The 18,908-nt window shown below is 59.1% G+C and overlaps 3 protein-coding genes across 4 annotated transcripts; 2 read left to right on the top strand and 1 right to left on the bottom strand.

Annotated features, from left to right (window-relative positions):
• Nucleotides 1-54: 54 nt before the first annotated feature.
• Nucleotides 55-6,623, top strand: ANAPC11 (anaphase promoting complex subunit 11). Its single transcript, XM_036910640.2, has 3 exons — nucleotides 55-195; nucleotides 692-808; nucleotides 6,366-6,623. Exons 2-3 carry the CDS (start codon nucleotides 700-702, stop codon nucleotides 6,509-6,511), a joined length of 255 nt encoding a protein of 84 aa, XP_036766535.1. The 5' UTR covers nucleotides 55-195; nucleotides 692-699; the 3' UTR covers nucleotides 6,512-6,623.
• Nucleotides 6,624-9,033: 2,410 nt separating this feature from the next.
• On the top strand, nucleotides 9,034-9,845 carry NPB (neuropeptide B). The gene is made up of 2 exons (XM_036910639.2): nucleotides 9,034-9,452; nucleotides 9,558-9,845. The coding sequence occupies exons 1-2, from the start codon at nucleotides 9,210-9,212 to the stop codon at nucleotides 9,684-9,686; spliced, it is 372 nt and encodes a 123-aa protein (XP_036766534.2). The 5' UTR covers nucleotides 9,034-9,209; the 3' UTR covers nucleotides 9,687-9,845.
• Nucleotides 9,846-11,716: 1,871 nt separating this feature from the next.
• Nucleotides 11,717-18,714, bottom strand: PCYT2 (phosphate cytidylyltransferase 2, ethanolamine). Of its 2 annotated transcripts, none has more exons than XM_036910643.2 (13): nucleotides 18,530-18,714; nucleotides 16,735-16,823; nucleotides 15,966-16,127; nucleotides 15,636-15,702; nucleotides 14,960-15,044; nucleotides 14,738-14,779; nucleotides 13,950-14,181; nucleotides 13,619-13,701; nucleotides 13,325-13,402; nucleotides 13,046-13,111; nucleotides 12,844-12,909; nucleotides 12,520-12,608; nucleotides 11,717-12,436 (listed from the first exon to the last, which is right to left on the bottom strand). In XM_036910643.2, exons 1-13 carry the CDS (start codon nucleotides 18,616-18,618, stop codon nucleotides 12,325-12,327), a joined length of 1,260 nt encoding a protein of 419 aa, XP_036766538.1. In that variant the 5' UTR covers nucleotides 18,619-18,714; the 3' UTR covers nucleotides 11,717-12,324. The 2 variants fall into 2 exon arrangements, with proteins under 2 accessions (XP_036766538.1, XP_036766539.1); XM_036910644.2 differs by having other exon boundaries at nucleotides 13,950-14,088; nucleotides 18,530-18,709.
• Between the last annotated feature and the right edge of the window lie 194 nt (nucleotides 18,715-18,908).

Below are 18,908 nucleotides of genomic sequence, written 5' to 3' on the forward strand. Positions count from 1 at the left end.
AACGACCGCGGATTGGCTGCGGGCGGGCGGCGGCGGCGGCTGGAGCGGAGTGGCGCGTGCGTGCTGGGGCGCGAGCCCCGAGGCGCTGCTGCGAAACGCCGGGCTGCGGCCGTGTTCACTTTTGTACCTTCCCGCGCGAGCGCCGGCGCTACCAACGGAAGGCGGGAGGGGCGGCGCGCGATTAAGCTGGCGGAGGTGCGTGAGCGCGGGGCGGGGCGCCCTCCCTTCCCTCGTTCGAGCCCGCACCCTGTCCCGCCCCGCCCCTCGTGCTGCCCGCACGTCTTCCCTCTACATTTCCCCCGCCGCCGCCCACTCCTCCCCGCCCCTCCGCCCCGCCTGCCCGACGCCCTTTCCCGCAAGCCCCTCCCGGCATCACGCCCCACCCTTCCTGCTCCCCGCATCCTGAGCCCGTGGGGGTGGGAGGGACGCGGCCTCGGGTACCCCGACCTTGGGGGCACAGGCCGAGCAGCTGGCGGTTTTCCCTGGGCGACCTCTCAGCGAGTGGGTTTGGGGCTCCATCTGTCACCCCAAGTTGGTCACACCCCTTAAAAAGTTCTACGGGGTATGTTTTCGCACGTACTTCCTGAAGTCCCTGCAGATCCCCGAATGGGAAATGGGGCGCCCGTCCGCCCCACGGGGGCGTCCCTGGAGGCTGGAGCCCAGGTGCTGCAGCCCGGTGACCTCCCCGCAGGCGCCGCCATGAAGGTGAAGATCAAATGCTGGAATGGCGTTGCCACCTGGCTCTGGGTGGCCAACGACGAGAACTGCGGTATCTGCCGGATGGCCTTCAACGGCTGCTGCCCGGACTGTGAGTGCCGAGCCCCACAGAGCCCCTGGCTGTGGCTTCCCTTCCTCGGGAAAAGAGCCGGGCGGTTCGAGCCCATGTTTGTGGAAAGAGCCCAGCAAAGCTTTTTTTATTTTTTTAATTTTTTAATTTTGGTATCATTAATCTACAATTACATGAGGAACATTATGTTTACTAGACTCCCCCCTTCACCACGTCCCCCCCACATACGCTTCACAGTCACTGTCCATCAGCATAGTAAGATGCTGTAGAATCACTACTTGTCTTCTCTGTGTTGCACAGCCCTCCCCGTGCCTCCGACGCACTATACCTGCTAATAGTAATGCCCCCTTTCTTTTCCCCCGCCCTTATCCCTCCCTTCCCACCCATCCTCCCCAGTCCCTTTCCCTTTGGTAACTGTTAGTCCCTTCTTGGGTTTTGTGATTCTGCTGCTGTTTTGTTCCTTCAGTTTTTCTTTGTTCTTATACTCCACAGATGAGTGAAATCATTTGATACTTGTCCTTCTCCGCCTGGCTTATTTCACTGAGCGTAATACCCTCTAGCTCCATCCATGTTGTTGCAAATGGGAGGATTTGTTTCTTTCTTATGGCTGAATAATATTCCATTGTGTGTATGTACCACATCTTTATCCATTCATCTGCTGATGGACACTTAGGTTGCTTCCAATTCTTGGCTACTGTTAAATAGTGCTGCGATAAACATAGGGGTGCATCTGTCTTTTTCAAACTGGGCTGCTGCATTCTTAGGGTAAATTCCTAGAAGTGGAATTCCTGGGTCAAATGGTATTTCTAGTTTGAGCTTTTTGAGGAACTTCCAATGAGCTTTCCACAATGGTTGAACTAATTTACATTCCCACCAGCAGTGTAGGAGGGTTCCCCTTTCTTCACAACCTCGCCAACATTTGTTGTTGTTTGTCTTTTGGTTGGTAGCCATCCTTACTGGTGTGAGGTGATAACTCATTGTGGTTTTAATTTGCATTTCTCTGATGACTAGCGATGTGGCGCATCTTTTCATGTGTCTGTTGGCCATCCGAATTTCTTCTTTGGAGAACTTTCTGTTCAGCTTCTCTGCCCATTTTTTAATTGGATTGTTCTCTTTTTGTCTGTTGAGGTGTGTGAGCTCTTTATATATTTTCGTTGTCAACCCTTTGTCGGATCTGTCATTTATGAATAAATTCTCCCATTCTGTAGGGTACCTTTTTGTTCTGCTGATGGTGTCCTTTGCTGTACAGAAGCTTTTCAGCTTGATATAGTCCCACTTGTTCATTTTTGCTTTTGTTTCCCTTGCCTGGGGAGATATGTTCATGAAGAAGTCGCTCATGTTTATGTCCAAGAGATTTTTGCCTGTTTTTTTTCTAAGAGTTTTATGGTTTCATGGCTTACATTCAGGTCTTTGATCCATTTCAAATTTACTTTTGTGTATGGGGTTAGACAATGATCCAGTTTCATTGTCTTACATGTAGCTGTCCAGTTTTGCCAACACCAGCTATTGAAGAGGCCGTCATTTCACCATTGTATGTCCATGGCTCCTTTATTGTGTATTAATTGGCCATATATGTTTGGGTTAATGTCTGGAGTATCTAATCTGTTCCACTGGTCTGTGGCTCTGTTCTTGTGCCAGTACCAAATTGTCTTGATTACTGTGGCTTTGTAGTAGAGCTTGAAGTTGGGGAGCGAGATCCCCCCCACTTTATTCTTCCTTCTCAGGATTGCTTTGGCTATTTGGGGTCTTTGGTGGTTCCATATGAATTTTAGAACTATTTGTTCCAGTTCGTTGAAGAATGCTGTTGGTAATTTGATAGGGATTGCATCGAATCTGTATATTGCTTTGGGCAGGATGGCCATTTTGACAGTATTAATTCTTCGTAGCCAAGAGCATGGGATGAGTTTCCATTTGTTTGTGTCCTCTTTAATTTCTCTTAAGAGTGGCTTGTAGTTTTCGGGGTATAGGTCTTTCACCTCTTTGGTTAGGTTTATTCCTAGGTATTTTATTCTTTTTGATGCAATTGTGAATGGAGTTGTTTTCCTGATTTCTCTTTCTATTAGTTAATTGTTAGTGTATAGGAAAGCCTCAGATTTCTGTGTATTAATTTTGTATCCTGCAACTTTGCTATATTCTGATATTAGTTCTAGTAGTTTTGGAGTGGAGTCTTTAGGGTTTTTCATGTACAATATCATGTCATCTGCAAATAGTGACAGTTTGACTTCTTTACCAATCTGGATTCCTTGTATTTCTTTGTTTTGTCTAATTGCCGTGGCTAGGTCCTCCAGTACTATGTTGAATAACTAGCAAAGCTTTATAAGAAAAAATAGTGCAACCTTTTCCCGTGATCAAACTCGGCTGTGAAACACACCGGACAAAAAGATGTGTTACAGCCTATTTGAAAATTCAGCAAATGAAGGAATATTATAGAGACACCCCGCATCCAGCGCATAGAGTAACAACAAATAACATGTTTCCATATCTACTTTGCTGTTTTGCTGAAGTGTTTTAAAATAAATTGGTAAACTTACTTTACCACCCCTCCCTTAAGCCCCATCTCTAAATGTGATGCTGACTTTCACCCACCACTGTTGTCCCACAGACAAGGTGGTGACAGTTCCTCAGCGGTGCCCCCATTCCTAGTCCTTGTTCAGATTTCTGCAGTTGTCCCCAAGTGTCTCTCTTGGGCAGTGTGCACGTCACCCACCAGTGCTTAAACTGCAAGCAGCCCCTCCACCTTCTCGGTTTTTTTCAGGACATCTGACTTTTAGAAAGTTGTTTTGCAGAATGCCTACCGTCAGGTTTTTTAGGTACCTTCTTTGTGATGTATTTTGTATCATTGCTTGTCCCTAATATATTTTGTGAAATAGAAATGTCTGATTATATGTTTAGGTCAAAAGCAGGTTTTTGTGCTGTTGAAGTTTTTAGTCAGACCCAGGTGGTCATAAAGCAGAAGGGTGAAGTGTACGGCTTCGTCCCTGGACAGGGGCAGCCGGGAGGAAAGAGGCCTGCATCCTGACTTCCTGGAGGGACTAGGCCTTTTTGTGGGGCGACATGAGTGCTTCTTACATGCAGGGAGATGCAAATTACTGAATTTTAGTGCGAATACTATTTTGGTGTAGGCCTCATCTTCACATCTGCCTTGGGTGAAAGGAAATCTCATCACTTGCGAGTTAATCCGTCCTGATTTGATCAGACAGGTAGGATGGGATCCTAGGAAATCATCGATTGGTTTAGCTTTTGCCTATGAGAATGAGACGAATGGTCACACACAGGGTCTGGGTATATTTAACCTATTTAATTAAATTAGTTAATTAATTTTCTTGGTTTCATTTAAAAATTTTTTGAATTTTTTTATTGGAGTTGATATATATTTAATCTGTTATAGAAGCTGCTTTTTTATTTTCTCTCAAAATTAGTATCTTTAAGAAAACTCATATTTTTGTAGGGGTTAATTAATCTATTTGAAACCTAAACAGCAGATTTTCACCTTCTGAAAAGCAAGTCCTAGAAGGCATTTCTGTGTCTGTACCCCTGGCCAGATGCGGCAGCATGAGTGTTAAGGGTGGTTCCAGTGGGCCACGTCCCCGCGGAGCCCAGCCAGACCGTTCCCAGGCTGGGGTCTTGTCACAGTGGGCCTGCAGCTGCCGAGAGTAGGGGCTCGGGAGTCCGCCCCCTGGGCTCTCGAGTCGGGGTGAGCTGAGTGAGTGACGCTGAGGCATGGCACCGGACGGGCCGGGCATTTCTCCGCAGATCACGTAACGCTGGGTTTCTCTTGGTAAAAGTTAACTCCTGTGAGAAACACACGATGACTAAGGCGGTGACAAATTCGCTCCTTGTCCCAGAGAGCTTTGGGGGTGAAAGTCTTGTTGAAAGGTGTTTATTTGGAAAGGACTCCGTTGGAACACGTGAGCCGTTGCTGAGTCATGTCGTCGTGCCCTTGTGCTCATCAGATGCCCCAGGCAAGCTGCCTGCAGGCGACTGCTCTGGAATAAGTGGCTCCCTCACCCACACGCCCTGCCACAGAGGCCAGAGGGGCCAGCCAGCAGGGTCCTGCAGGAGGCCAGCTGGCTGCCGCTCCTTGATTTCTGTCCTGATTTGTAGCACCCTCTTTTGGATAGGGGTGACTGTAGAGCTCTGCTGAGGTCGGAGGGCTGTGGGGGTGGGGGCAGGGGGCTACTCTAGATCAGGTTACAGCACGTGGGCCCCTGGCACAGGCTCCCACTCACCCCACCCCGGGGCCTGGGCATCAGAGCGTGTGTTAGGATTTTGTATTGGCTAAGTATATTTTCTGGTTGTTTAGTCATAAGAGTTTCAGAAAGAGACTAACATTTTGTTACAGAATGTGTTTTTCACAAGATTGAGAAACACTGCCCCAAACGAGTAAGAAGGTAGAGTGGTGGCCATCGCTTCTGACTCAGTGGGATGTATGTACCCCTGTGCGGCAGGGCTGCCCAGGAAGCAGGAAGGAGCTGAGTTTTCACCAGACAACAGAAAGATGTTGAGGAGCCCACCCCGGCTGCCTGTTTGGATGCTGCCCTTGGGGAGTGTCTGCTGTCCCACTGGCTGTGTGGCCCTGGCCTCCTGTTTGGCAGGGCTGGGAGATTGGAGGACAGCACAGCCAGATTCCTGGCCCAGCTCAGTGGAGCAGTTGATAGGTGGGGTTTTGAGAGTGTCGCTTTGTGGCTCAGCCATGGTGCTGTTTATTTAATATATTGTAGGATCCTGTGTTTGGTGTCAAGAGTAAGGACCAGGGCCATAGGTGACCAGCCTGGCCCTATGCTCCCAGGGGTCCAAAGGCAGATTCTGTCCTCAGAGAGCTCCTAGACCTGCACTGAACCAAAGCTGCTGCCTGGGCACCCTGCCCACCCGTCCTGGCCTGTCTGGTCCCTTGTGTTTGTACACCAGAGACACGTGGACCAGCTTGCACCCTCTAGGTGCAGAGGGCCCCCCAGGGTGCTCTGGAGAGGGTGGAGGTGGCAAGTTGCAGCTCCCCAGCATGGGTGGGGACCCTGAGGCGGGGCTGGGGGCACAGCCCCTGTGCTCTGCCCACACCAGCCACTTGATGGGTTTTCCGCAGAATGTGGGTGAGACCGGAGGGATGCTTGTTGCCCTTGATCCCAGGCCATGTGGTGGGTTCCCATCTGTGCCAAGTGCTCTCCACAGAGGTAGCATTTCCAGGCATGCGGGGTGGAGTGCCAGGAGTATGTGAGGTGGAAGGTAGCGCCCTGTGCACTCGCTGCTGCTGACAGGCTGGACTGTAAATGTGTGTCCCCATTGCACCCCTCTGTATGTGGGTGCCTGCCACCTGGGGAAGGAGACCTGGAGGATCCAAGTCCCCGCCCAGTCCTCTGACTCCACGTGGGAGGAATCGTCTCCCACCCAACGTGTGCGTCTTTGGCGGGTGCATGGGTGCCACAGGGCAGGAGGCAGAGTGCAGTGTATCTGCACACAGGCCAAGGCCCTGGGAGGGGGGTGGGTGGGGGCCAGGTTGGGGGAGTCTTGTCTGAGGCTGGAGGCTGCAGCAGGCTGGCACCAGTGCCCCCATCGCCTGACCGGCACTCCTGTCCCTCCACAGGCAAGGTGCCTGGCGACGACTGCCCCCTGGTGTGGGGCCAGTGCTCGCACTGCTTCCACATGCACTGCATTCTCAAGTGGCTCAACGCGCAGCAGGTCCAGCAGCACTGCCCCATGTGCCGCCAGGAGTGGCGCTTCAAGGAGTGAGGCGCTCCTGCCCAGCCAGGGTGCAGTGAGGACACGAGCTGGTTTGTTTTTCCCATCACAACGCTGACACTTTTATCCAATAAGTCAAACTCATTAAATTACCTGAGCCCTGCTGGAGGCCTCTTGTTGCCTGTTCCTTGGTGCTGATGTGTCCTCGGTGTGTACTGATATGAAAACTAATGAATAAACATCTTGATGCAGTGCCTCTGGGCCCTGAGACACAGCCCTGGGAGGAGAAGGAGTGGGGCAGGCTGGGAAAGCCCAGGGCAGGAGTGTCTGGCTTGGAGGTGGCAGGGCCTGGCCGTGCAAAGGCTCTGGGGTGTACTTTGTGCCACTGGGGGTGGAGGAACAGTGTAGAGGCGGCCTAGGGCCCATCAGCCAGCCTCTCCCCGACAGAAGCTGGGGTGGGGCCCTGGGGGCTGCCCACAGGCTGGTCTTTGGGGCCCTGGCAGCTGGCAGCCACTGCCTGTGGTCCCTCTTGTCAGAAGGTGGTCCCTGAGCAGATCTGTCACAGTTCCTTCTGCCTTGCTCAGACTTAAGGCCAGCCCTGCACAGGGGCTGTGGGCACCCGGTGTAGAGACCGATATTCTTGACATTAGGATGTATGTCCCCAGGCATCTGAGGGACCCCCTACTTAGGAAAGGACAGCCCTTGGGAGGCTCCCTTGGGGTGGTGGCCCCTGGGGCACATAGTCCCAGCCCTGGGAGTCTTAGGTGGCTTCTGGATCCTGCGTGATGCCGCTGAGCTCCTGGGAGTCACTTGGCACCGGCTTCTCTGGTCCGTTCTTGATGGTTTCCCCCTTGGGGTCACTACTTTGTGCCCTCGTAAGTCCTCCTGTCTGTCTAGCAGGTGGCTGGTTGCACAGCACTGCTGCACGGTTCTGTCCCCAGACCCCAGGGGAGAAGACCCAGCAGTTCATTCAGAGGGACTGGCCTCCTGGTCACCCACGTGTCGCTCTCCTTCCCGTCTGGGTGTCGTCCCTGAAGGGAAGGAGGCCTGGGGAACCATCACCCTCATTGCACCCAGAGCTCACGTGCCTCTGCCCAGAAACCCAACCACCAGTGCCCCTGTGCTGGTGTCTGTCTGGGGAAGTCTGCACCCAGAAGAAGTCTCGGGACCAGGATGTTCAGGAAGTAGAAGTGGGAGGGGGGCACCTGAGCAAGCCTGGTGGCCTGTGTAACGTGCCAGGGCAGGCTGGCAGCCCCGCCTGGGGCCCTGGGTTCAGACTCCCGCCTACTCCTGTCAGGCCGGAGAACAAATTTATATCTGGCTGCTAGGTTCTGGGCGGCTGCTCTGTATTCTGAGCAGCCATTCTGTCTCCAGTGTGGCTGGATCTGGGGGTCCCCAGGAGTTGTTTACAGACGAGCAGGGCAGGCACCCTGGCTGGCCTGGCAGGCCCCAGCCTTCTGGACTCTCCTGACTTTATCCCGGCCTGTCCCTGCAGTGGAGCCTTCCCTGGGGAATTCTGGCCTGTGACAGGAAGTGCCCCTGGGCACTGTGCGCCCCAGGTGCCAGACCCTGAGTCTGGCCTCCCAGGCTTTTTGCCCTTGCCCTTTGGGATAGATGCGCTCACCCCCGGAGGGGTTCAAGCTTACCCTGGGTCACACAGCCCGCCCTGGCAGGCCATGCCCATTTCCCTGCCAGCCGGACTCCCAACACTCTTCCCTGGGTTCCAGCCTGGTCCTTTCGAGCTGGACATGCAGCTGCCTGCATACAGCGGGGTCCAGCCACCTGCCTGCGCTTCTCCCCTGGCCTCTCCCGGGAGGCAGTCACACTGCCTGCCCTCACAACGCTCTCCCCTGGCCTCTTCTCGTCTACCCCAGAGTCACCTCCTTGACCCTCAGGGAACCATCCTGCCCACCTTGCCACCAGCTCCGTTTTCCCACTCGTCTGGCTTGAGTCAGGGACTGGTTCTGATTCGTCTCCTGGACCCCAGCATGTAGTCGGTGTTTAGTACCAGAGCTTCTGCTGGGTGGTGATGGGTCTCCTTCCTCTGTGGCCAGCCCCAGAATGTTTGGGCCAGTGTTTGAATGGAGAGACGGCAGGAGGCTCCCCAGCCTCCCAGCGCAAGGGCAGAGCTGGGGAGGAAGGGCCTCTGGACTCTGCCGCGGGGCCAGCTGTGCCTTGGTGGGGTGATCCGAGGCCAGGCCTGGCCTTGCTTCGCCTGGCAAGGGGCCCCTGCCAGTGGCAGCCCTGTCAGAACCTTCCCCCTGGGTATGAAACAGACTGGTCCTTAGGTGCTTCCCCCACTTAGATGCCTCCTCAAGAAGCCCTGGCCCACGGGGTCAGCTTCCCTTTAGGAGAGGAGACGCCGTCTCGGGCACCGTGCGGTCAGGTCAGGCCCATGCTTACTGGGGACTTCTGGAGGCTGACTCGGGGCTAGGGCGCCCTTCAGCTTGTGGGCGAGACCTGGGCGTCCCCTCTCGGCAGGAGCAAACGAGGCCCAAGACGGGAAAGTGGAGAGGGGCGGGGCCGGGGGAGGTGGGCGTCGGAGCCACGAGGCGCGGGGCCCATCTGCGCTTCCGGCCCGCCCCTGCGCCGGAGGGGCGCCCACCCAGACTGCCTCTTGCCCCTGAGTGGCGAGGCCGGCGGGCTTCTGCGTCCGCTCCCGCGCGCCCCGCCCGTCTGGGCCCGCCGCGCATATAAGGCGGCGCCGCCGCAGCCCCGATCCCCGCCGCCCGCCGCTGCCCGCGTTCCCATGGCCAGGACCACGAAGCTGGTGGGCGCCTTTCTGGCGCTGTGCCTGCTGCTGGCGCCGCCTGGCCTCGCGTGGTACAAGCAGGTGGCGGGGCCCAACTACTACTCGGTGGGCCGCGCCTCGGGGCTGCTGTCCGGCCTCCGCAGGTCCCCTTACGCGCCGCGCTCCGAACCCTCCGTGGGCACTGGACACCCGGGCCGGGCGGGCGCCTCTCCGGAGTCGCGCCCCAGCCTGCGGAGCCTCGTGAGTGCCGGCGGCGGGGGCGCGGGACAGGGGTCGCGGGGCGGGAGCGCGGGGCGCAGGGGACCCAGGGAGCGGGCCGTGCCCTCAGCGTCCCCCTGTCCCCAGGCCGTGTGCGTCAAGGAGGTCTCCCCGAACCTGCAGAGCTGTGAGCAGCTCCCCGACGGCCGCGCCACCTTCCAGTGCAAGGCGGACGTCTTCTTGTCGCTGCGCGCCGCCGACTGCAGCAGTGTCTGAGCCCCGGCCCTGAAGCCTGGACGTCACTTGGCTCCCGCACGTATTCCCGCCGCCCGCTGGGTACCCTAAGGTCCGCACCCTGGTGCGACATGGCTCCAAGTGCCGCCCACCCCATCTCCACAGTAAATGGCTAATTGTATAAACGAGAAGCGCAGCGGGCTTCCGACATGTTGTGGGTCCTGCGGGCGGGGTTCACTGGAGTGGCAGGGACCTGACCACACCCCCTGACCTCCACCGGGCTCTCCTGAAACGCTGCCCCGGAGCAGCCCCCAAGCCCTCCCGCTTGGAAAGATGCGGTCTGCGGGGCCGCAGCATGTCTGGCCTGGAAACCAGGTTCTAGACGCCCCCTAGGGGCTGTGCCCGTCGGACCTCTCCAGGCCCTGACCGTCTCCCTACATCGACCTGCCTTTATCCACGCAGCTCCTGGATCTTCTTGGGAGGTGCTGCCAGCCCCCCACTAGCCACCAGGTGTACTCAGCCTGCTCAGATGTCCCCTAATACAGCTTTCCCGGAGGACCCCACCCCAGGTGGCCCTTCTGCCTCTGAGAATTCTCCTGTGGCCCTGCCTTGAATCCTGGGTTTCTTGAAACCGAAGGTCTCCTTTAGAGCAAATGACTTGCATCACTGAGCACAGGGCAATGAATCTGTGCCAAACCAGCTACTGAACAGGCTGGGCCAGGCGGGGTTGGGGTTCCAGATATGCAGCTCCGGGGGTGGGGTGGGGGGAGGGCTGCACCCAGGTGGCTGGGCTGCCCAGAGGCCCTCCGACCCCTGACAAGGCTGGGCAGAGCCCTGGCTCAGCATCCCTGTCAGGCAGCTGGCCTGAGAGCTCTGGTCACAAGGGAGCAGGTGTACCCCATGGCCCTGGCTGCTGCCCCACTTCGAGGAGGGAGCACCTGTGCCTGCCTTGGGTGGTATCCCCAACCCTGTAGAACACCTGGCCAGCTGGGCATCAGGGGGCCTGAGGGAGCCGGACCACCAACCCTCTGCTCAGAAAGGCTGTAGATGGGGCCCATAATCCCACTGCACCTGAGTGGACATGTCTCCTGGGGTGTCACCTGGACCCCAGGCCCCGCATCTCCAACTGCAGCCCAGTCAGGGGTCCTCGGCTGCTGCTGTAGGCAGTCTCCAGCCCCACCTGTTGATGCTGCCCAGTGGGGGCTCTGGCAGGCCTGGGGCTGACTCCAAGGTCAAGAGGAGCGACCTGGGTGCTCCAAGTCTACAGGGGCTGGTTGGCTGTTCAGGGAACACTGCAATCCAGGGGGTCTGAGTGTGGGGAGGGCTGGCAGTCCACTAAGTTCCACAAGTTGGGGCCCAGGCGGGGCAGGGGTGCAGAGGGGGCCCTGTGGCTCTCAGAGCTGACTGCCTTCCTACTTGGGGAGGGAGGAAAGCACACGGTGGCTGGAACTTTCACGGTCGTCTCGCTTCAGGTTCCTGCACAGGATTCTAAGTTAGACCTCAAGAATAGCTAAGTCAGAGGAAAGGAGAGATCAGTGCCCCTCCTAGAGGGAGAGGATGCCAGCCCTTGGCTCCCAGAGGGCCAGGCTACAGGGGATGAGACCCCACTGGGCTCAGTAGCTGGAGGGCAGAGGCCATTCTGGAAGAGATGGGAAAGGGCTGAAGCGACATCACAATCCTCACGTCTAACACCAAAAACCTAATCAAACCATTATTTCTGCCCTGCCCCCTCGAGGTGACAGGGCCAGCACCCTGCAGCCACGGGGCTGCTCCAAGTGGGCCCAGACTTCGGTGCAGGGACCATGAGACTCTCTGGACCCAGTTGGGGAACCAGCCCCAATTCCTTCCTGGGTGGATGGCCCTGTGTGCAGCCATGGGGAGTCAGCCTCTGGCATCCTTGTGACAGACCCCAGGGCCAGGAGCCACACTCAGCTCTCATTGTCAGCTGTTTTGGAGGAAGAATCCCGTGGCACCAAGGGGCCCAGATTTGGGGGTTTCCTTGCTGTCAGGACGCCTGCTGCCCCCCTCTGCTGGGTGGGTCCTAGCCTCGCCTAGCAGGATGGAGAGCCTGATGGAGAGCCTGAGCCAGGTTTATTTGTACACAAGCCAGTCAGGTACAAAGTCAGAAAAGGTCTGTGGGGACAGCAGCAGGCTGGCCAGGGAAGCGGGAGGTGCGGGGCCCAGGAGCCAGGCCTGCTGGTTACGCTTCAGGGCAGAGGCTGCCCACGCAGGTGGCATGGTCTGCACTCGGAAGAGGAAGGGGACGGCCCACGGGCTCACTGCTCCCCTGCAGCTGGCTACTACTGCGGCCGAGTGTGCAGGAAGTGCCATCTTGAGCCAGGTGGCAGGGGGGCAAGGGGCCGCAGTGGAGTCAGGAGGATGGAAGCTGAGCCTTCCCTGGCACACAGGGTGGCACCCCTCTGGTCAAACATGCCCTCGGCTCATCCCATCTGCTGGGCTGCTCTACCATGCTGGCTGCCCTCTCTGTGCAGCTTAGCAGGAAGGGCGCCTTGCAGGTGGGGTGGGAGGCAGTGTCCTCCACACCAGCCCTTCTGAGGCCAAGCCGGCTGGAGAGGCAGCACTGCAGGCTTTGTTAAAAAACATGAGCCAACCTCCCGAGGTGCAGGTGTGGAGCAGGGACAGGGCTGGCTTCAGAGCCCAGGTGGCCGTCGTGCTCTGGTCAGAAGTCACAACCGCCCTCTCTTTCGGGACACACGTCTTGCTGCCTCAAGGCCTCCAGGAAGGCCAGCTCCTTGGCCTCTTTCTTCTGGTTCCGGGCCTCGTACTCCAGCCTGGGGGCCAGGCTGGGTGAGCTGTGCACCCAGGACAAGGGCTTCCATGGCTCTGGTGTCCCCACAGGCCCGGGGGATCTCACCTGTTTTTGATGATACGCTGGACGATGAGGTCCGTGGTGAGGTCGCTCCCGCTGTCCATCTGACAGAAGATGCCCCTTCTCTTGGGCTCCTTGAGGCCAGAAGGACGGAGGAATAGAGGACCTTCGTCTGGATCCCAAGGAGACCATCCAGCTGCCAGGGCCCACAGGGTCCCCACCCAAGGGAGACTGGCACCCAGCCGTGGCAGCGGTAGTAGCGCCCATGCATCAGTGACCTGGCCCCTAGGACAGAGGCCAGCAATGGGCAGTTATTGTCATGCCCACCTGCCAGACAGCATCGAGAGACTTGGGCCCAGCATCACCCACCTGGTAAGGGTCAGAACCGTCCTTGTCAGGCACGATTTCTGTCTTCCCGTGACACACCAGGTCCACCTGGGGAGGGAGTGGGAGCCAGGAAGCCTTCAAACTGCGTAGCCCCTGCCTCACAGCGAGGCAGCTGCAGCCGCTGCTCACAGCCAGCAGAGGTGCGGGGCCGGCCCCCCGAGACCCGGCCCACTAGGAGCCTCACCTTGAAGTGGTCCAAGAGCTCTGCTGTGACCGCATATGGGGCCCCTATCACCACTTCTGACACGTACTGTGGGGACAGGGACACAACTGGTTAGGGGGCCCTAATGCTGGCCAAGGCTTAGAGACAGCAGGGGATGAGGGGGCAGCATGGTGTGGCCAGCCGGCTGCAGTCCTGGGACCCCAAGGGCTCCTGGGATTCGAGGAGGAACCGCTTCAGGGGCCTGACTGCCCCTCTCCCCAGCCCAGCCCCCCTGCCTCCTGCTGCCGCCCTGGTGCTCACCCGACAGGCCAGCACACTCAGTGTCCGCTCGTGCAGGTTCATGATGGGGTAGTTCTTCCCCTTGTAGTGGTTGACCTCCTATGACGGATGGAGGTCAGGTCAGGTAACCTCGGGTAGACAGGGCCTGTGCTCTTTCCAGGGGGACGGCCCTGGCCAGCTGGCAGGGAAGAGGCCCCAGCCTGTCTCCCCTGCCTCCATCAGTTGAGTGCCCAGGGCTCTGCTCCCACCACAGGCTGCCTGCACCCCAGGAGCCCGAGGAACCCCTACACCCCACCAGCTGCCAGGGAATGAGACCTGGTCAAAGTGCAAGCCGGCAATGACATAAGGCCTCTCTGCCAGGCCATGCACCTTCTCCAGGAAATCCACATGCCCGATGTCTGCGCCCAGGTTAAGAAGCAAGTAACCGGATGGAAGAAGGTGCCCACAGGACTGGGACCCACAGCAGGTTCCTGCCTCCTGCCACCCACACTGCTCCCCGTGGATGGCTGTGCCCCTGCAGCTCACCCCAGTGCAGGGCCCTTGAGGGTCAGCGGAAGCCTCCAGGAGCTGCAACCGCTAGTGCCATAAGGACATGCAGGGGAAAGACCTGGGGCAGGGACAACCATCTCCCACTCCCAGAGGATACGGAACAGGTCGAAGGCGCCAGCCACGTAGATGACCGTCTCCCCTGGCTGAGGCTCCTTCCCGGAGGCGAACTGAATGATCTTCTGGGATGTCTGCAGAAACTGGGACACCCCTGTCCAGGGGTCCCGCCCCCCTGGGCACTGTAAGTAGAAAGGGGTCTGGTCAGCAACAGGCCTCCCAGGCATGTTTCTCACCTGCTGCTCCAGGGCCTCCTCTTCTGAGCCTGGGGCTGCCTGTGCACACCGTCAGGAGGCACAGGTGTGGGACGGAGAGAACAGGTGCAGGGGCTACAGGACAGGACTCCAAATCCCCAGCCCCAGCCAGCTGGCTCCATGCACTGCCTCCATCACTGCTGTTTTCAGGCATGGCTGGGCAGGACCCCTGTGGCTGGTGTTAACTGTGGCTCCAACCTGTGGCCACAGTGGGCACTGCAGCCAACACCACATGGACCCAGCAACTGGTCTGCCAGAAAGGCCAGTGCATGCAGCTCTCCTGGTGACAAGGTACCCTGAGGCTACCATCTGGTCACCTGGGAGGAGCCTTCTGAGGAAAGTGTCTCAAAGGAGAGAAGCCCAGACTGCCTGGTTAGACGACCTGTCTGCGGGCAGTCCTTGCTCCTCCTCCAGGCAGTGGCCGCTGTGGCCTGTGACTGGCCAGCTGGCCACCCTGGTGGTCAGGATCTGGTGCCCGAAAGGGAGCGAGCAGGGTGCAGGGTGAGTTTCTGGGCCAGCCTCTCCCCAGGGGCAACCTTGGGGGTGGGTATGGCCTGGCCAGCATGGTGACACTCACCTTGCCAAAGCTGTCTGCATACTCCCGGTACTCGGAGGACATCTGCACGGAAGGGTGGGGGGTTGAGGGGCCTTGCTCCCCAGACATGGTCAGCCCCAGAACTCTGAAGCTTCCTGTCCTGCAGCCCACCAAGGGGTCCGGGCATGAGGGGCTCCCTCCCTCCCAGCAGGGTCCTCAGCCCTGGGACCTCAGAGATTCTAGCCCTGCCTCCCCAAGACTCACGTGGCTGCTGTGATGTGCCTTGGTCACCAGCAGCATGCGGCCCACGAGGTCCGTGGTGGACACGCCCTGGGTGCGCTTGCACTCCCTGGAGACACAAGTGGGGTCGGGGCTCTCTTCTTGGAACTCTCGCAAGGCTCCGCCTCCAGCTCATCCCACCCAAGGGCAACCCAGCTTGTGGCCACATCCGCCGTGGCCCAGCAGCAGGCCGTGCCGTGCCGAGCAGGTGTCTCCTCCTCCTGTCAGCCACCGGAGAATGCCAGGTCGGGGGTGGGGAGGGTGGGGACGGCCACTGTGCTTTTGTCAGCTAAAGAAATGATGGGAGGCGGGGAACAGCACCAGACTCCAAGCCTGTGGTGCTGGGGGGGCACCCAGACAGGCTGGCAGCCCCCGTCTCCGTGTGCCCCCATCTGAGCTCAGGTCCTGCCCCACTGAACAATCTCTGCCAAGGGAGCTCCTGGCCATGCTGGCTTTTTAAGTTAATTAAGAACAACCAGCTCCCAATGTCGTACCCTCACATCTCTATTGCTCGACAGCTGCCCCTGGCTGTGACCACTGTCCTCGATGGTGCATTCAGATGCCTCACACAGCCCGAGGTGCAGCACCCCTCCACTCCAGTCCCAGCCAGGAGACTCAAGCAGCAAGAGTGCAGAAGGAGGGAGCCCATGCAAGGGCTTACCTGTACCTCCCGGCCTGCTTTACCTCCTCATAGGTGTCCCGGCCATCCACAGTCAGCGTGATGTCATCTATGGGGGGAACACGTACGCAAGAATGCTCCTTAACCCAGAGCCCTGCGGACCTTCAGGGCCCGCGACCCCCACCCCAGCCTGCTCTCCTATGTGTGGGGGCTCATTTCGGGGGGAGGACCCAGAGCTCTCTCCGACTCTCCAAGGGCTCAGCACTCCCCAAAGGTGAGGGGGCCGCAGCACCCCTGGGTGCTCCTCTGCTGGTCTGGTCCTGGGCCTGCCCCACATCCCCAGGCCTCGGAGGCTCCGGGCTGAGCACTCACTGCCGTGGACACAGAAGTCGCAGCTGTGCTTGTCCAGGGTCTGCAGCGTGGTGACGTAAGGAGCTGCTGGCACCACCTCATCCACCCACTTGATGGCCTGCACCATCTTGTACCTCTCCTCCTGAGTGAACACTGGTGGCCCCTTGTGTTTGGAGATCTCCTCTAGGGCCAGAGCAGAGGGCAAGGGGCAAGGCCTAGATGGGTGAACCTTGGAGGGCTGGGCCACAGGCTTGCCAGTCCCTCCCAGCACCAAGCAGGTCTGTAAGGATGCAGGGGCTTGTGGCGGGCAGCTGTCTCTGGCACTGGGCCCTCAGCCCGCAAGGGTGGGAACTACACCCGAGTGGCTCCCACTCTGTCTACCACGGGCTGGCAGAGGCACTGTGGACATGTTGGCCAGGTCACTGCAAGGCCCCCCCACTCAACCAGAGTTCCAGGTACTCAGGGGCTGTGCTTGACAATGGAGTCCCCAGTCCTCCAAGGCCTTAGGAACCAGGTGTGTGTGTGGGGGCATGGCCAGGGCCTCCATCCATTGGCTGCACTGCTCATGCACTCCACTGATCCCCTCTTGCTTTAGCTCAGGACAGGAGGCGTAAAGCGGGAAAGCCCTGATGGGCTCAGCCTGGGTCCAGGTTGGGGCAAGCTTACTAAGCCGTACTGTTAAGATGGATGGCCTTGGGCCCAGCCTAACCCCTTGCGGGACCCTGGTCAATAGGGACAGCCCCCTGGGAGGCCCTGAGGGTGGAGGGTGGGCATGGCAGCCCCAGCTTACCGTCGGTGTGCACACCCACGATGAGGTAGTCGCCCATGGCCCGTGCCTGGCGCAGCTGGTTCGAATGGCCATAATGCACCATGTCATAGCTGTGGGAAGGGCAGAGTACTAAGGACAGAGGGGACTGAGAGGCCGGTGGAGGACTGCTCCTCTCTGGCTTCAAGGAAATTCTCTGAAAAGCTGCCACTGGGACGGCTCCCAGGGTCTGGCTGGGCCTGGACTGCCGGTGAGGAGGTAGGCACTCAGCTCTCCACACCACTGGCCTCCGGGTCCAGGGCCAGATTGAGGAAGCATGGCAGGTGCCTAGCTGTGCCCAGGGGCAACGCCTGTCCATCCTGAGGGCCAGAGAGCACACAGAAGGCCCCTGTTCCCACTTGGGACAGTGCTTTGCCCTCAGCCAATGCAAACCAGCCCAGAGAGGCCCTTTAAGCTGTAAACTGATGGTAATTCCAGGGTGGGCTGGACTCTGTACTACCCTGAGACAGGTGGGGACTGTCCCTAGGGCCAACTCAGAACAAAGTCCAATCAATAAACATGGGCAGCCGCTGACTTTGAGTCCTCCTTGCTCCCCTGTGGCCTCCAGAAATGCAGCAACCATCTCCCTGTTGCCTTGTTCTACAGGTTTTATTCTCAAATCCAGGCCTAGTTAAGCATGAACTCTCAACTAGAGGCCACAGACAGTGCCTACTGCATGGCTTCAGTTCCCCTGGGCACCTGTATGTGCTGGGAGAACGCACATGTCCTCTGCGGGCCCCAGCTGGGCTCTTGCTCCTGCTGGGCTCCTTCCAGCCTCACATGGGATTCTGAGTAGGTGAAACTGTTCTCTTTTCCAGGTGACCCAGGCCACCGGCGGACAGAGTTGTTCCTCTCAATGCCACCTCCTATCCCCACCACAGTGAACCAGGCCCCAGCAGACAAGCTTGCAGGTCACAGGGATCTGGCCCCAGGGTGATGGAAGAGAGAAACCCAAACCCCAGAGCCTGGCCGGCTCCTGCGCCCACAGGATGGGCTGGGTGGGGGCGGGGGGGTCTGCACAGCACAGTGCAGGTGGTGCTGGGTCCAGGCTGCATCCTAGTCACTGCCTCGTGGCCTACTGGGGCAGGGGCCTGGCCAGGCCAGGGCCAAGGTCAGAGTCCGGGAACAGGAAGCTGCACTCCCTCTCCCCAAGGTGACGCAGGTACTGGGAATGGGCAGCCCACAGCCCTGCAGCTCCCCTAGGAAGCCCCAGGCTAGGCAAATACGAATTTCTGCTTCCATCAAGTAAAAGTACGAGGATGCAACAGAGGCAGCAAGCCATCTCTCTGGCGAGATCAGTCTTCCTCTGATCTGCTGATGTCCCAAACTATTCTTAAAACAACCCCAGCTACCCGACTTGTCGTAAGAAGGCAGATGAACACGAAGCCCTCCCGGGGTGGATGGATCCAGAGTCTGGGGGCTTTCCTGGGGTCCTGGACAGAGTTTGGTAATTTCTGCCCGGATGCCGGAGGCCCTTCGGGTCCGTGCTGGGCAGGCTGGGCGCGGCGGGAGAGCCCGGGTAAGGCGTTCTGGGTCACGGCTCTTCAGACGCAGGGCTGCCCACGGCAGCGACTGGACTGAGTTCGGCAGCACCAGACACACGCGACTTTCCGCCGCTGCTCCGGGCAGAGCGGGCGAGGGAGTCGCCCCGTTAGGCGCCCGGTAGCCGCGGGACAGAGGTCCGTCCGCAGCCCTGCCCGCGCCCGGCGACCCTCACACTCACCCCCGAACCGAGGCCGCTCCCCCGCCGCGCCCGCCAGCCCCGGCCCGCCGCGCTCACCAGCCGTCACACCACACCCGCACGGCGCGCTTGTCCCCCGGGCCTTGCCCTTCAGCGCCGCCCGCCGCCCCGTGCCCGTTCCGGATCATGGTCCCGCAGCCCCGGCGCGGTCCCGCCGACCCTACAACTTCGGGCGTCAGCCCCTTCCCAGCGCACGCGCCGTCACGCGCGCCTCACGCAGCCAATAGCGAGCGCCGCCCCGCCCCCGCGCCGCCAAGAGTGCGCGCGACCGGCCTCTACAGAACCGGGCCCCGCCCCTCCGAGCCCTGCCAATGCCGTGCGCCACCAGGGCCAAGCCCCGCCCCCATGGCGTGCACCTCCGCCGGTCCTCAGCCCGCACTGGACGGAGGGGCGGGGAGAAGCACGTGGGGCGCACTCC

Source organism: Manis pentadactyla, chromosome 4, assembly GCF_030020395.1.
Source record: "Manis pentadactyla isolate mManPen7 chromosome 4, mManPen7.hap1, whole genome shotgun sequence".
In the NCBI taxonomy this organism is placed as follows: domain Eukaryota; kingdom Metazoa; phylum Chordata; class Mammalia; order Pholidota; family Manidae; genus Manis; species Manis pentadactyla.

Bases quoted from the DNA above. Each gene is read 5' to 3' on its own strand.
- ANAPC11 (XM_036910640.2), top strand. From the start codon at position 700: ATGAAGGTGAAGATCAAATGCTGGAATGGCGTTGCCACCTGGCTCTGG. The intron at 809-6,365 runs GTGAGTGCCGAG...GTCCCTCCACAG, and splicing joins CAACGGCTGCTGCCCGGACT to GCAAGGTGCCTGGCGACGAC.
- NPB (XM_036910639.2), top strand. From the start codon at position 9,210: ATGGCCAGGACCACGAAGCTGGTGGGCGCCTTTCTGGCGCTGTGCCTG. The intron at 9,453-9,557 runs GTGAGTGCCGGC...CCCTGTCCCCAG, and splicing joins GCCCCAGCCTGCGGAGCCTC to GCCGTGTGCGTCAAGGAGGT.
- PCYT2 (XM_036910643.2), bottom strand. From the start codon at position 18,618: ATGATCCGGAACGGGCACGGGGCGGCGGGCGGCGCTGAAGGGCAAGGC. The intron at 16,824-18,529 runs GTGAGCGCGGCG...CCCTTCCCACAG, and splicing joins CGGGTGTGGTGTGACGGCTG to CTATGACATGGTGCATTATG. The intron at 13,702-13,949 runs GTATCCTCTGGG...ACCTGGGCGCAG, and splicing joins TGGCGCCTTCGACCTGTTCC to ACATCGGGCATGTGGATTTC.